Genomic DNA, 15,475 nt, shown 5'->3' with positions numbered 1-15,475 from the left:
GACACCAGGGAGAGGAGGGATCAAGATGACAGGGAGAGGAGGGATCGTGATCGGGACGAGAAGCAGAGGAGGGATCGAGACGAGAAGGACCGGAGAGATCGTGATCGGGACGAGAGGGACAAGAGAGATCGTGATTTCGACGAGAAGGAGAGGAGGGACCGTGATCGGGACGAGAGGGGGAGGAGGGACCGCGATCGGGACGAGAGAAGGGATCGTGATCGGGACGAGAGGGAGAGGAAAGATCGGAATAGGGAGGACAGGGAAAAGAGAGATCGTGATGAAAGAGAATGGAGGGATAGGGAGCAGTATGAAAAGGAAAAGAGAGAACTTGATGACAGAGAAAGAAAAGACAACAAAGAGCGATGGCTTGAGCGTGAAAGGAAGGAGTATAGAGACGACAGAAAAGATGATAAAGTAAGAGAAGATAGGGACAGGAAATATGCTCAGGTAGAGAGAGGTGATACCAGGGACAAACGGGAAGACTGGATTAAGGAACAGGGAGATGAACGTGAGAAAATGGACAGAATATTGCCTGATGTCCGTCCAGTCCCTGACATGGACTTGCGACCTCCTATGCAGCAAATCTTCACAGATAATGACACTCTACCCAGACACAAACCAACAGTTGAGTTCCGTGACCGCTTAGGTAAGGAAATTGTCATAAGATTCAGAAAATTATCCTATTCCAAACTCTTCCATCTCTCTCTTTTTTAAGTTGCTAAAGGTTGCACAGTAGGGCTAATTATTAAGGCTCTTGAAACATTTTCAAGTCTTGAATTTAGCTTTCAAGAAGCCAAGTGCAGATGTTTATTCTCCTCCACTTCACAACTATGTAGTTGTAATGTGACAAAGTGTACAAAAATAGCTCAAAAGGTCTGAGTACTTTTTACAATGCACTGTTTAATCAAAATAAATCAAGAAGATCCTGCTTTGATCTGTCGCCATGGGTGTACTTTAGGTTGCCTCTCCTCTAATGATTATCCTACAAGCCAGTCCCCTCATTTCAGCTTTTGCCTCAGTCTTGATTTGTGTGTCGACGCTTTTTGTGCTTCCTGTTTACATAGTTTCCCAAAGCTCAGTGTTTTAAGCCTTGTCAATCTTTCCTTTAATGACTGTTTGTGTATGTTTGTGTCTGTCCACGCCTCTGCAGAATCTGTCGGTGTCCAATTGATCCCTGACCATTACCGGGAGCAAGATACCCAACAGCATCTACCCTTGCCCAAGCGAGCTTTGGTTCCCCCTAAATTTCCCACTGGTCATCCTTCCAAGTCTCCCAGTGTGACCCTGTCCTTCTCCTCCTCTTCCTCATCTTCTACCTCCTCCAGCTCTTCTGTTGAAGCTGCAATTGCCAAACCCCCGAGGACATACTCTCTCATACTAGATGACCCACCTCAACTGCCTCTTGTTGGTGCTGTGTCAGCAGACTCTGTCGCACCTCCCCCTGTTCCACCCCACACAAAGCAGCTTCCTGTCCCTCCCCATGTCCAGCAGCCCCCTGTCCCTTCTCATGTCCAGCAGCCTCCTGTCCCTCCCCATGTCCAGCAGCCCCCTGTCCCTTCCCATGTCCAGCAGCCCCCTGTCCCTCCCCATGTCCAGCAACCTCCTGTCCCTCCCCATGTCCAACAACCTCCTGTCCCTCCCCATGTCCAACAACCTCCTGTCCCTCCACATCTCCAGCAACCTCCTGTCTCTCCTCATGCTCAGCAGTCACCTGTTGTTTCACACCTCAAGCAACCTCCTATGCCTCCACCTAAACCCACCAACCGCAACAGCACTGCTGCAGCGCTTGGTGAGTTTCTTTTCTGTCCTCTCTATAATGAGTTGCTTTGGTCTCTGTATTTGTGTCCTCTTTTGAAGTTGGTCAAACAGTCCAAATGTGATTACACCTTTATCATAAGCCATGGACTACCTGGCTTCTCTCTAACCTCATTGCAACTTGTGTGCAAAGTTAAGAAATTATGACTTTGTAGGTGAAAGGACATCTGTCAAAATTGTAAGAGAACATTTTCTGTACTACCAAACTGACCACATGGAAATATAATCTTGATAAGGGAAGTCTGACTGGATACTGAACTAAATATCTGTTTTCTTGATTTAGCCACCTGTTGAAATCTTGTATAGTGATGTTTTCTTGAATTCATCAGAGATCTGTACTCTGAGGAACCCCATGCTATCCAATCTGTCTACTGCACTGTTTTTGATTCTCTGGACTTTGTGCTCTGACATCTAGAAACTGAAAGTACCAATGTGATAAAGCAAAACCCCATCATGCTTGTTGTCATTCTCAGCATTCCCAAAGTTGTCCAAAATCATTTTGAGGGTTTTAGAACAGTTACAAAGCATGAGAGTCTTCATCTCTTTCCTACTTTTAAAACAGACACACCATAATGCACTGTTAACAATATTAAAGATGACAGAGGATAAGAGTCTCAAATGCATTTACAGTTGGGACCAGAAGTTTAAATACACCAAATAAAAAGACCTGGTTCTTAGTCTGATTTAACTTCAAATAGTGAGAAAGAAATGTTGTATGTAAACTTCTAGTTTCAACTGTCTTTACAAAACTTGTATTTGTACAAAATGTTACTGAAGATTAGTTTTGGTATGACTGATGAAACTGTAGGTGGTGGAGGAAATATTCCTTGAAAGTAAACAAACAGTTTTGACAGCAGAAAACACCTAAATCGACTATTTTCAGTGTAATGTAAATATTCAGCATCCTGTGGTGGAATGTGCTCATGAGTAAATCCTGTTGCTCTTTAACCTGCTCAGTAAAACAGACCTAATGTTTGTGGGAGAAACAGCATAATTCTTTTAGTAATTACTCAGCCCTCCTTTGGTTGCAGTCAGCATAAACTGTGGTTTCTGCTATCTGCAGACTGAGATAAATACTCAGGGGGAACCGTGTAGTGTTCTCCCTCACCGAGCTGCATTGGCTCCACCACATTCTTCAGAAGTTTCCTGTTTATTTCTTGAGCTCTTTCAGCATGGCCTTTCAGGAATTCTTTAAAATGAGTAAATATGTAAAAATAGATTTGGATGTAGAAACAAGTATACATGAAAAGGTTATATAAAATAATCAATTATAGAAAACTCGATAACATTAGTTTTAATTGATTTCTTTCACCTTTATTTGTCTTTTTGGAATGCCACTCTACTGCAAATCAGCTGTTTTAGGAAATTCTCACCTAAACAGGAAAGTCAACTTTACAGAGCGTCTTACACAAGCTTAAGCTAGATTTTAATTTTGATCATCAACTCTTCTCCTGCTTGAGAGGTTGTTCAGACCTCGTTAGAGGTGAATAGGTAAGATACAGCACAATAGAGTAAGTGCCCCAATACAGGTCAGAGATATAACTTCAGACTGATTGGTTCAGAGAAAGGCAAAAAATAATAATTCAATAAAATAAGTAGAAAATGGAAAAAAAAAATGATTGAGTAACTTGGAGAAAGTTAGACAGAGGGACAGATTTAAATGATAAGAATATTCTGATGAACCAAAATTATTCACATTAGGGCTCTTGTAAACAATTGCGTTAGTTATCAAGTATTCTATCAATTATTCTGACGATTAATCGAGTAATTGAATAAAAAAAAAAACTTATAAAATATTGGTAAATACAGCAGTATAACTATCATATCAAAATCGGCCCAATTTTTCATATTTGAGCATCTCTAGCAATTACTTTTCTGTAGTTTAGAAAATCAACCTGTAACGACAATAGCTCACCTTTTATGTTAACCTGGACAAAAATTATACAAAAATCTGAAGTTATATTAAATTTAATAATAAAGAGCCAGGCTTACAAAGACATTTGTAAACAAAATGTCTTTTGTTTACATAAGGGTGCATAAAATGGTGAAAGAAAAATCTGACAGCCATTTGTCTAACTACATCTCGCTGTCCGGGAGCTGCCAGAACATGGAAGAGTTATGAAGGCCAAAGCCTTCATAACTTTGGCCTTCATAAAGGCTCCCTCTGAGCATTCTGCATAGAGGGAGCGCATTCTGCGGAATTTCCTCCTGCTGCCCATCATTCGGAGAGTTTTGCCGACTTCTGATTGATTTTATTTTGAGAAATGTTCCCTGACTCCAAAACTTTGGGTGAAGAGGTGCTTGTAATTCTAGTTTGTAGTGTGACAGCAGAGGGCAGATTCATCCTCCAGATCAACATCAGATATTTGATTGCGCACAAGCAGGTGATCAAGTCAGGTCCATGAATGTTTGATATTCAGGGTGGGCCGTAAGTTTCCATACATAGAAAAAAATAAACATTTTAGATTGGACAAATGTTTTTATTTTTGTGGGACTCTGCTGCACGTCTTGAACCACTTCATGGTTGATCTGCAACATTTCCAGTTTTCTGAAACTTGCAAATAAGTTTTGCCACAGTGCCGTGTGTGTTCTTGTTCCATGTTTTCTGTTAATGTTTCGTGCAACCATGCGACTGCTTCCCGATCCAGCCATCCAATTCTTTGCTCTTTTGTCAAACGCATCTTCTTAGGTATCTGAAATATAAAAGAAATATACATTTTACCCCATTGTTATTAGTTTGAAACTCACGAAGCCTCTGTTGCAGTGACACATTCCTCTGCCATTTGCTAGCAGCAGTTGCAATTTCACACGGTTACAAATAACAAGTAAGCTGTGCTGGTTGAGACTGTAGCATTACTTTCTCTCTGAGTGATTTAATAAAAGACAACTGGATGTGTTTTGTTGCGTCATGAAGGTGTTCCACCTCATCCAAAGGCCCTGTTCAGATCTGAACTGGGTTGGAAGGATCAGGGGAGGATCTGTAATAAATCAGTGAGAGATAAAGCATAGTGGGTTGAGACCCACAGGGTGACAATAACAGCCTGTTGGAGTGTTACTGTCAGCTCGCCGTCTGCTCAACTTTAACTGTCTTGAATTAATATATCTAAAATTAAGGCCTTAAAATGTCTTTAAAAAATTTAAATTACATTTTTTTTCCCTTTCCAAAACATAACTTTATTATGAACAAATATTACAAAGAAATGCCTTCAACATAAGTAATATCAGATTAGAATAAATTAAACCAAATAATACACAGGAATGATGGTATGCAAATAATACAAAATAAAAGTCATTGAGATTGTCTTATTCAAAGGTCTTAGACTTTACAAAACAAATAACATAAAAGGAAAGTTGGCCTTGACTACTTTAATCTCAGGTCTTATATTTCCCTTCATATGACCATAATCTTGTATATTCTTTGTAGATTTTTTTTGCAAGACTTTTCCATCAGGCAAAAGTTTGAGTCACCTGCAGACATCTTCGTTGCGATGTGGGACTTGCGGTTAAAGTTATCACTAACTAGCTGCTAATTCACCCTTACTAGCTAGCTAGCTATGTTTTTTTTTTCTTTTCTTTCCCCCATCTATAGTGGGTTAATTGCAAATTTATTGCCGGTTGGCTGGATGGTGTTCATCTTCACCACTGGCTCAATTCTGTTACCAACCCATATGATATTAGTCTTCTGAGCCAGAAGGCTAATAACATTTTACTGACTCTACTGACTCAGTAGAGATAAAAAATTGTATAGAAGTGTAAAGCACAAAGCTGCCAAGCTTTCCTCTCCTGACATGACCAAAGTTCCCAAAAACACAGATGGTGCTGCTACTGCTAGCATAGGCTTAAATCCCCGAAAATCTTGGAAAAGTCTAGAATTGACCCCCCCCCCCCTTCCCAAGAAAATAATGAAAGAAACCCTAGTATTTATACCAGTGGTCCCCAAACTACGGCCCGCGGGCCGAATCCGGCCCGCCTCCACATTTGGTCCAATCCCCTGAACAATACCAGAGAGCATTCAGATTTTTTTTTTTCATATACCGTATTTTCCGGACTATAAGCCGCTTATATGTGGATTTTTCTTCAACCACCAGGGGGCTATTTAGCAGAAAGTGAATCATTGGAAGTCAAAATTGGAAATAAAAGAAGAAAGCGCCCATTAAAACGGAATTAGGTTTTAATAGGGAATTGAAATTTGAGAATGTTGTTGATCAGTTAAATCACATTGAGGGGGAAAAGTTATGTGGCCCTCACAGGAAAAAGTTTGGGGACCCCTGACTTAAACAATATCATAATAAAGGTAATACAAACAAAGAACGAAGTAAATCTGCCATTCATCTAAGAAAAAAATCCACCCATCCATCCATTTCTAACACCCTTGTCCCTTGTGGGGTTGGGGAAGTTGCTGGTGCCTATCTCCAGCTAACCTTCCGGGCGAGAGGGTGGGGTACACCCTGGGCAGGTCGCCAGTCTGTCGCAGTCTATAAGAAAAATAAGAATTAATTTTTAGGTCCCCCTCACTACTGTTAGAACAGTGGTTCAGGAGGAGCAACAGCAGCGGTGCTTAAATGGCACAGGCTGCTTTAGAGCCGTTGAAGTGAGGAGCTAGGTGTTATCTGCGGCTCTGCACCACTAACCAAAAACCCTCTAGTAAGTAAATACTTTAAGCAAAAGACATGTAACATGTTTTATTTACTTTCACTGCTCAATGGGAAGAAACACATTGACAATAAAAATCAGTCCACAGTTCGTTATTTCATTACTTTGACTGAATCATGATNATGGTGCTGCTACTGCTAGCATAGGCTTAAATCCCGGAAAATCTTGGAAAAGTCTAAATTGCCCCCCCTTCCCCCCAAAGAAATCATGAAAGAAACCCTAGTATTTAAACCAGTGGTCCCCAAACTACGGCCCGCGGGCCGAATCCGGCCCTCCTCCACATTTGGTCCGGCCCCCTGAACAATACCAGAGAGCATTCAGATTTTTTTCATATACCGTATTTTCCGGACTATAAGCCGCTTATATGTGGATTTTTCTTCAACCACCAGGGGGCTCTTTAGCAGAAAGTGAATCATTGGAAGTCAAAATTGGAAATAAAAGAAGAAAGTGCCCATTAAAACGGAATTAGGTTTTAATAGGGAATTTAAATTTGAGAATGTTGTTGATCAGTTAAATCACATTGAGGGGGAAAAGAAGTTGTTTTTTTTAAATAATACTGGGGTCATTATGAGAATTTGAGGTATAGATATTAGGATCCAGTAGATGGCAGTAGTGCAACAATAATGGATGCAAGCTGCGGTTGAAATCTAAAGAAGAAGAACAAGCAGCAGCAGAAGAAGAAGAAGCAGAAGAAAGCGCCTATTTTAATTTAACACATGCTAGTAGCAGACACGAAGGATCAGCACTTTTACTGTTACAGTTACCGTTTGGAAACTACTGTAATCAGTTCAGTTAAATCTAAACTTGGCAACTTTTTCTTTTTCAACCCTAATAAATGTGTTATTCAATTGACCTGTTATGACTCAAATTTTGGGTGTTTGCCCCCCTCTGCTGCTGCTGCATGTTGTGAAAAACCTGGAGCAGCAGAGATATCTGCGGTGTATTTGTGTATGTTTACTGGTTTTCTTTTAAAAAAAAAAAAAAAAAAAAACTGGGGTTTTGCCTTATAGTCCGGTGCGGCTCATAGTTCGGAAAATACGGACTATAATCCTTCCTGGATTTTTTTCTGTGAAGAACCCAGAGAGGGTTATTTGGTTATTATTTATTTCATTAATAGTGTTACTTATTTCCTGACTTTTGTTCTGTGAATAACCCTGAGAGGGTTATTTGATTGTGCTTTCTGGAAAACAATACATTTTTACATTTAGGCACTCCTGCAATCGTCACACTTTTTCTGTTACAAACTGACTCCGGCCACCCACCAAAGAAGGGAAAAGTTATGTGGCCCTCACAGGAAAAAGTTTGGGGACCCCTGACTTAAACAATATCAATATAATAAAGGCAATACAAACAAAGAACGAAGTAAATCTGTCATTCATCTAAGAAAAAATCCACCCATCCATCCATTTCTAACACCCTTGACTCTTGTGGGGTCTGGAAAGTTGCTGGTGCCTATCTCCAGCTAACCTTCCGGGCGAGAGGCGGGGTACACCCTGGACAGGTCGCCAGTCTGTTGCAGTCTATAAGAAAAAATAAAAATTAATTTTTAGGTCCCCCTCACTACTGTTAGAACAGTGGTTCAGGAGGAGCAACAGCAGCGCTGCTAAATGGCACAGGCTGCTTTAGAGCCGCTGAAGTGAGGAGCTAGGTGTTAGCTGCAGCTCTGCACCACTAACCAAAAACCTTCCAGTAAGTAAATACTTTAAGCAAAAAGACATGTAACACGTTTTATTTACTTTCACTGCTCAATGGGAAGAAACACATTGACAATAAAAATCAGTCCACAGTTCGTTATTTCATTACTTTGACTGAATCATGATAAACTGCCACCTTATGCCTTGGAAATCAAAACTAGCAAAACTGCTACATTGCTTTCATAGACTTGGCTCCTTTTTCTGTCGAAGGTAGCCAACATTTCAATTATATTTAGCTCTCTAACTCTTACTTTAATAAGAAGAGTTTGAAATGGGAGGGAGCGGCTGAGCGTTACCACTAGCTGACAGCTCTGTATGGGAGCCGAGAGCAGGGGATTGATTGCAGCTGATAGTAAAAAAAATAATAATAATTATGCCTTTATTTCTTACCGTCTTCAACTTAGAGCCTTTAAAACCACAAAATAACATCTGAATATTTTTCTAGAAAACTCTGGTGCTGACCTTTAAGTTTAAGTTATGATACTTCCCAGATATTCAACTTCTACATATTTATAGGTTCTCAGCCATCCAGGACATGATCCCTCCCTCCCCACCCCAAATAAAATAAAAAAAAAGTTTAAAGCAACTTAAGTTATAATTTAAATAACACATGACTTGTATTGAGAACCACTGCAATAAATCAATATTTGTGAGGAATTTTATTAAGTGGAGTTACTTATTAAAACTTGTTTTTAGTCAGAGCCTTAAATTTTTGTAAAGGTGTAGCGGAGATTAGATGAACCAAACTCATATTTATGCAACATTTGAATCTTAGTTTGACTTCTATGGGTCTCAGCAGGTTGTTTACCGAGAAAAACACTTTTGTTATTCATTGCTACTTACTAGTCATTTTTGGTCCTGCAGCTTGAATACACACACAAAAAAAATTAAACCACATTTTACTGTAACTTTGCTGACCCCCCCAAAATTGTTCTTAAAAAATGTCCCTGTTTATGGTCCCTCCCAATAATGAGATGGGATTTACGCCCTTGACTGCTAGGACTGATCTAAGAGCAGCATTTGATGTGACACAAACTCTGAAGTCGAATGTTTTGTGGATTAAACATGATGGTCAAACAGGAGTCTGGCCTAGTGAAGAATTTTATGTCAGCAAAGCCATTGCTATGGAGGGAAATACAGCTGAAAGGAAAATGAGCAGAGCATGAAATCAAATACTCTATACTTAGTTGAACTAAGTATAGAGACACAGAAGACCCCATGGTGACAAATGAGAAAAATACTAAGAGGAAATCTAATTGTCTTTTAAGTAAAATTTGAATGTAACAAGATCTACAGTTAATTTCACAAGTCACCATCATACAAGTTACCTACAAAAGAAGTAATAGTTATAATTAAAATTTTGCTACAAAATATTGGGATAAAACTGTATGTTCATATCATCCAGGCTTACTTACAAATATATATCAAATAAAATATGGTATATTCTATTGTACATTCCTGTTACAATGCAGATCTTAAATTCTTAAGTTTGAGTTTCAGCAGGTTTCACTTGGTGATAGCATGAGATAAGTGTGGTGCTCTGACACACAGGGTGTTTCCCATCCTCTGCTGCTGGTTTTCATGTTTATCTCCCAGCATGGAATGTAAGCCAGCCCCATCCCTGACGTCTCCACTCATTTCTGCCAGCTTCCTCCCTGAACAGGGTGCCTCGTGTCAGGCAGCCGTGCCCCTGGAGGGGCTCGGGACTCGAGCAGAGCCGGGCCGGCCTCTACCTCTCTCTGCCCGTGTACCTGCGCCACAGGGCCAACCGGACCCGCTCAGGTATCGGGGCCGGACGCCCGAGCGGCTCACCGGAGCCCCTTGACCCCATCCCGTCATCTGAGTGTTAACTCCATACATCCACCCGCTGATAATTCAGCTTTCCCTCCCCCCCATGGTTGAACTAATGTTTTCTACATAAAGAATGGCCTTGCATGGAAAACGCTAGAATGAAGTGAATGTCCTACTTAATTGAGCTGTAACCATGACGAGCTGTGAACTGTGTAGCTCTTGAACGATCATCACCTACTCACTCAGCTGTTAGTTCAGTAGTTTTGTTGCTTGTCGTCGAACTAACCTCACCAGTCGCTTCTGCATCTTCACATCCTGAACGGTTTCCTTCACTTCTTCACACTTTAATAAGTTTTTGTTTTTCTTTGTTTATTTTCCTCCACAGCTGAGTTCTCTCAGGCCAGCGGCAGCGTGATCACCGTCATTGCTCCTGCTAAACGCTCCCCACCAACCCCACCCATAAGGACGACCGCCATCAAGCACTACTCTGTAGACCCCATCCTCCCCACTCAGGTTCCAGAGCCACCCTCTGTTAACACCGCGGCACCTCCTGCCTCTCCTAAAGGTGGAAGCAGTGAGGACAGGATGCACGTGACTGTCCCCCAGAGGACGGTGGAGACCCCGCTCCCACTGCCCGCCCACATACCCCCATCTCCTCCCAGGGTGAAGGTGCTCCCTCCACCTCCCACCTCGCCTGCTGGGGCCGTTCCAGTTACCCAGACAGACCTCCCCAGCCCCACCTCGGAGCCGCCCGGCCAGCCTCTGGCCGTCCCGCTGCACATCCTCATCAAGAGAGCTCTGAACAGCCCTGGTGCACCCCAGCCCAACCCTGAGAGATTCCAGAAGGCCCACTCAATGCTCTTTTTTCCCCCAGAGGACCCTGAAGAGGTGCCGCAGAACTTGCGTCACTCCCTCCCCATCTCCATCGAACCTCTCAGGCTGTAAGTAACCGTCAATCTCACTGGTACCCAGATGAAGATCTGGGTTTGAAACGGTTCTGGGTTTTTTATTTGAATGGCTTTTTAAATGGTAAAGAAATTTATTGCAGAAACTGGACGTTTTTCTGAGAGTCAAATTAAAATAGTCATTTTCCATTTCATTATTAATATTTTTTTATTTCACTCTCTCAATAATAAATATGAATAATTCAGGGTTTCCCCCAGAAAACCAGCTAAGCCCGGTGGTAGGGGCATTAGTGGGTTGCTGAATGTCATCCAGCAACCCACTGTGTTTATGAGTTAAAAATGTTTAAAGTTCACAGGAAATTTGAAAATATCATTAGGTAATTATGTGTTATTGGAGGACATTTTTAGCAATGTCTAAACACCAGGAAAAGCCAAACATAAAAAAATACACATAACATAGAAATAATGTTTTTGAACTTCAGTTGTTTCATTCTAATTAAAGTGTCCAAACATTGTTTGGTCTTGTATTAATGACTTGTCACTTTATTTGTTAAAGTTGGTTGTTAGCATGTAAATCAGTAAAGACAGGCAGTGGTTATGGAGTTCTGGTGAATAGAAAGGCTTATATGGTTAAAAGAAAAATCTGCAGAATGTGACAGTTTTTTTTTTATACGATTGATTAGTTGTCAGAATAATCGATTACTAAATGACCATAAGTTTCAATTCTAGTATGTGAAATCCGTCAGAGTAGAAAGGGAATGGAAATGATCTTCATCATGTGATGCGGTTGTCTTTCCAGGCCAGAAGATGATGACTTTGACATGGAGGAAGAGCTGCAGAAGGTGAAAGCTCAGCGGACCCCCCAGCAGCCAGAGCTGGAACCCCGCAGCAGGAGGGGCCTGATTGGAGACCCCAGGGTCACAGTTATACCCGAACAGGGCGGCCACGAGGACGAGGATGACTCCGACTCCGATGGGCCCATCCACTACAGAGACGACGAGGAGGAGGACGACGACGAAGAAGGCCCTGCAAGTAAGCTGCACTGTTGCATTTAAAGGGGCAGCATCATGTTAAATCATCTTCATTGAGCTTTCCATCATGTTATAATGTTATTTCCTCATCAAAAACATACCTGGAGTGTTGCATTGATTCTTTCAAGAATATTTTTTTTAAAATCCTTTAATCTCCATGGCAACCATTCAGCTGTGCAAAACGCCTGGGTGAACCTAGCCCCGCCTTTGAGACGCAGCTCCTCCTCAGACCTGTAGTTTCCAAGCTTCTGAGCTTCCTCCTCACAGAGCAGCCCTCTGAGGGCCCCACTCAGCTCCTTCAGACTAGCCAGCAGCAATTAGCAAACACTTGGTGGAACTTTCCCAGCAAGTGTTAGTCTTCTGTTGCAGAAATACATGAACCCATGTTGTGACTGAATGTTTTTAAGGCTATTCTTACTGAGTTTCAGATGGAATTATCTGTCTGGAAATGTTTTGACTGAGGAATCTTTTAATTGATGTATTTATGAAGATTCTAGTTTTTCTGTTATCTCTGTGTGCTTCCTCCAGTCTTGGTCAGGATTATCTTCCAAAAGAGATTTTAAATCTCAATGTAGTGAAATAAAGGTTAAGTAAAAAAAAAAAGAGAAGCATTTCTAAAGAGACAGAGACCCAATTTAAAGTAAAATTTAATTCAAGTTCATATTTGTAACAACTGAAGGTAATGTAGTTACTTGCTTGTGCTATAAAATGACACTATGTGCCTGGAAATCACATAATACTGTCCCTTTAAAGAAAGGGGCAGTAAGCCCCTATATATAGTCCTGTAACAGCCACGCCTGGTCTCCACTCCTGCCTGTATTAATACGGGGGTCTGGTGTCTGACAGGTGGGCTGGCGAGCCGTGTGAAGAGAAAAGACACACTGGCTCTGAAGCTGGAGAGGCAGGAGAAGCATGAGCGAGAACAGAGGGAAGGCCAGGAGAACCAGGAGGGGATGACCTGGAACAACAGGGAGCAGTGGATGGCTGTGAGGAACAGGATCGGCACCACGCTCACACGGTAAAACACACACACACACCCGCGCACACACACATACCTGCCTCTGCCACAAGGCAGTGAAGTTCTTTTCCCTGATTCCATTTGCTATTCTACTCCCCTCTCCCCACCTCAGAGATGCACTGCACTAATGTTGCATTCTTCACTGATTTGACAGATAAACTCACTTACTGTATAACTGACGGATAAATATGTTGCTTATCTTCAGGCGGCTGAGTCAGAGACCTACAGTGGAAGAGCTGGAGCAGAGAAACATTCTTCAAGGTGAGACTCACTTTCTGTCCTTCACATTACAGTTACATATGTCATCTACAGAAAAAGATCAGTTCCTCAATGACTTCTTAAGTTTCATAGTTTCATTTTTTCCTCCCAGTTTACCCTTCATTACCATTCTTTTGGTAATATTAAGTACGAAAATATCAGATTTCTTTCAATCAGTGAATTTATTAGTTATTTATTTATTACTTCTATCTCAGTGTTTCTCAACCCGGGTCCTCACCGCCCCCCTGCTCTGCATGTTTTAGATGTACTTCTGTTCCAGAACAGCCAATTCAAATGATTGCATGACCATCAATCTGGGTGATTAACAGAAACCTGTTACAATTCAGGTGTGTGGCTGAAGGGAAATACCTAAAACATGCAGGACGGGGGGACCTGAGGACCAGGGTTGAGAAACACTGGCCTGAGTATAGTGACTGATGACACTCTTTGATATGAAGGCTGTTACTAAGTGAAGGCGAGTCAAAATGAGCTGTTCTTTACCAGAGGGTCAGGATGTAACCCGGGGGTCCACGAACATTTAAGAAGTCTGAAATTCATGTTTCTGAAATTAAAACCTTAAGATGTCTTGAATGTGACTTGTTGAAACCTGCAGATCACTAAAGTATCTGTACATACATAAATCGGTTTCTAATGTCACAAGTCGCTGTTTTCACTGTTTTTGTCAAAAAATAAATACAATTTCATTCAGCTGACAAAGAAGGTTCCGATTTACTGTCAATAATTAATAATGATTTTTGTAAATGTGTTTAAAACAAGAAAGCCACTTGAAACGTCAGTGTTGTTTTTAGAAGTTTGTCGTAACACTGCGTTGACTTTTAATACTACAGAAATGCTTAAATCAATTTGAGTTGTAGTGAAAGATAGACAATGAAGTGTACAAGTTATACTTGAACGTCTGGAGCCCCGTCAACACACCAGTGTGAGGTTGTGTGGACCTCTTCTTATTCATGACTCCAGATTCACAGATTTTTCTGAGGAAAGTCAATCCCAATTTATTCCGACTTTTTCTTGGAGTATAGCTAAAATATTTGAAAGAAATTGCAGCTTGAGAATCTGAAATGCCTCAGAGTAATGCAGCTTGTCACGCTACTGGCTGCTGTTTGCAAAGCAGCCAATCCAGGAGCACCATCTCCTTTTCTTACTGCTGATTGGCTGTTCACATTGAGTTGTATTTGATGTTTGAACTACTACAAAAGGAAATTACGAGTGTCTTTTGTTAAAATATATTCCGATATTAAGATTTAATATAGGTGAAATAACTTAGAGCAATCCTACTTGACACTATTGTGTCTTTTTGTAGCATTACTACGCTAAAATCCAGCATCATTCCACTGATTAAGAGTTGCTTCTCTTGCCTGGAGTTGATGCTGGGTGGGAAACAAGGTGTTTAAAGTTGGACAGACTGGAGCTGTGTGATGTCGGGTAGCATCAGGTAGAGCTCCAGTCAGGACAGGCACAGACAGGCTGTGGAGAAACACAGCTGAAAGGAAAGTGCTGTTCTTCCCACAGGGAGGTTGGTGCTGAAATAACACGCATCTCTGATCATGTTTAGGAGAACGATTAAAGCTGTTGGAAAATGCTTGTGTAAAATCAAACTACTTCAGATGCAGTTTGTTTAGTCATCAGAGTCCTGCTCCGAGTCAGAGTAAGCTCAGCCTCGGTGTCCGTTTAGCTGGGATCAGAACAACATGGCTCCTTGTGCAGAGCTTGGCAGTGCTTAAAGAGCTCCATTATGGCAGCGGCGGACAGCAGCTCAGGTGAAGCCTCCCTGACTGGCTGCTCTGTTTTCCCCTCTCATGAAACGTCTTCCCTTTCCACAGCCAAGAACGAAACGGATCGACGGCTGGAGCGATCCGAGATCAAACGGAGGCTCACCAGAAAGGTGGGGGACATTCAGCGATCGTATGTTTGGCTAGTATTCTCCTGAACTTGAGCCCTAAAACCTCCTTGTTCTTCTGCTTTCAGCTGTCTCAGAGGCCCACGGTGGCTGAGCTGCAGGCCAGGAAGATCCTGCGTTTCCATGAGTATGTGGAGTCCACCCACGCCGAGGACTACGACCGGAGAGCCGACAAGCCGTGGACCAAACTCACTCCTGCTGACAAGGTGAGACTCTGTCTGCCCACAGCAAGTGCCTGAGAGAAGCCTCATGTGACGGTCAGGTGTTCAAGAAGCAGCCACCTGATAGTCCGGTAGACTCGGTTCCACTGGGACCAAAACTACATTTATTCCATTTCCAGCTGCTGTGGTTCTCTCTCTCACTTCTCTGAGTTATTCCAAACCCTTTGAGCA

The 15,475-nt window shown here is 41.8% G+C and overlaps 1 protein-coding gene across 1 annotated transcript in view; it reads left to right on the top strand.

Annotated features, from left to right (window-relative positions):
• The window catches only part of phactr4a (phosphatase and actin regulator 4a), a 37,568-nt gene that overhangs the window by 6,865 nt on the left and 15,228 nt on the right, over positions 1-15,475 (top strand). The window contains exons 5-6 of the mRNA XM_016674487.1: positions 46-646; positions 1,151-1,789. Coding sequence (XP_016529973.1) covers positions 46-646; positions 1,151-1,789 — 1,240 coding nt within the window. The remainder of the gene's footprint in view (positions 1-45; positions 647-1,150; positions 1,790-15,475) is intronic.

The sequence above is a fragment of the Poecilia formosa genome, unplaced genomic scaffold, assembly GCF_000485575.1.
Source record: "Poecilia formosa unplaced genomic scaffold, Poecilia_formosa-5.1.2 Scaffold96, whole genome shotgun sequence".
Taxonomy (NCBI): domain Eukaryota; kingdom Metazoa; phylum Chordata; class Actinopteri; order Cyprinodontiformes; family Poeciliidae; genus Poecilia; species Poecilia formosa.
Note: the sequence above shows the minus strand (reverse complement) of the source record. Positions and strands in the feature narration are given on the sequence as shown.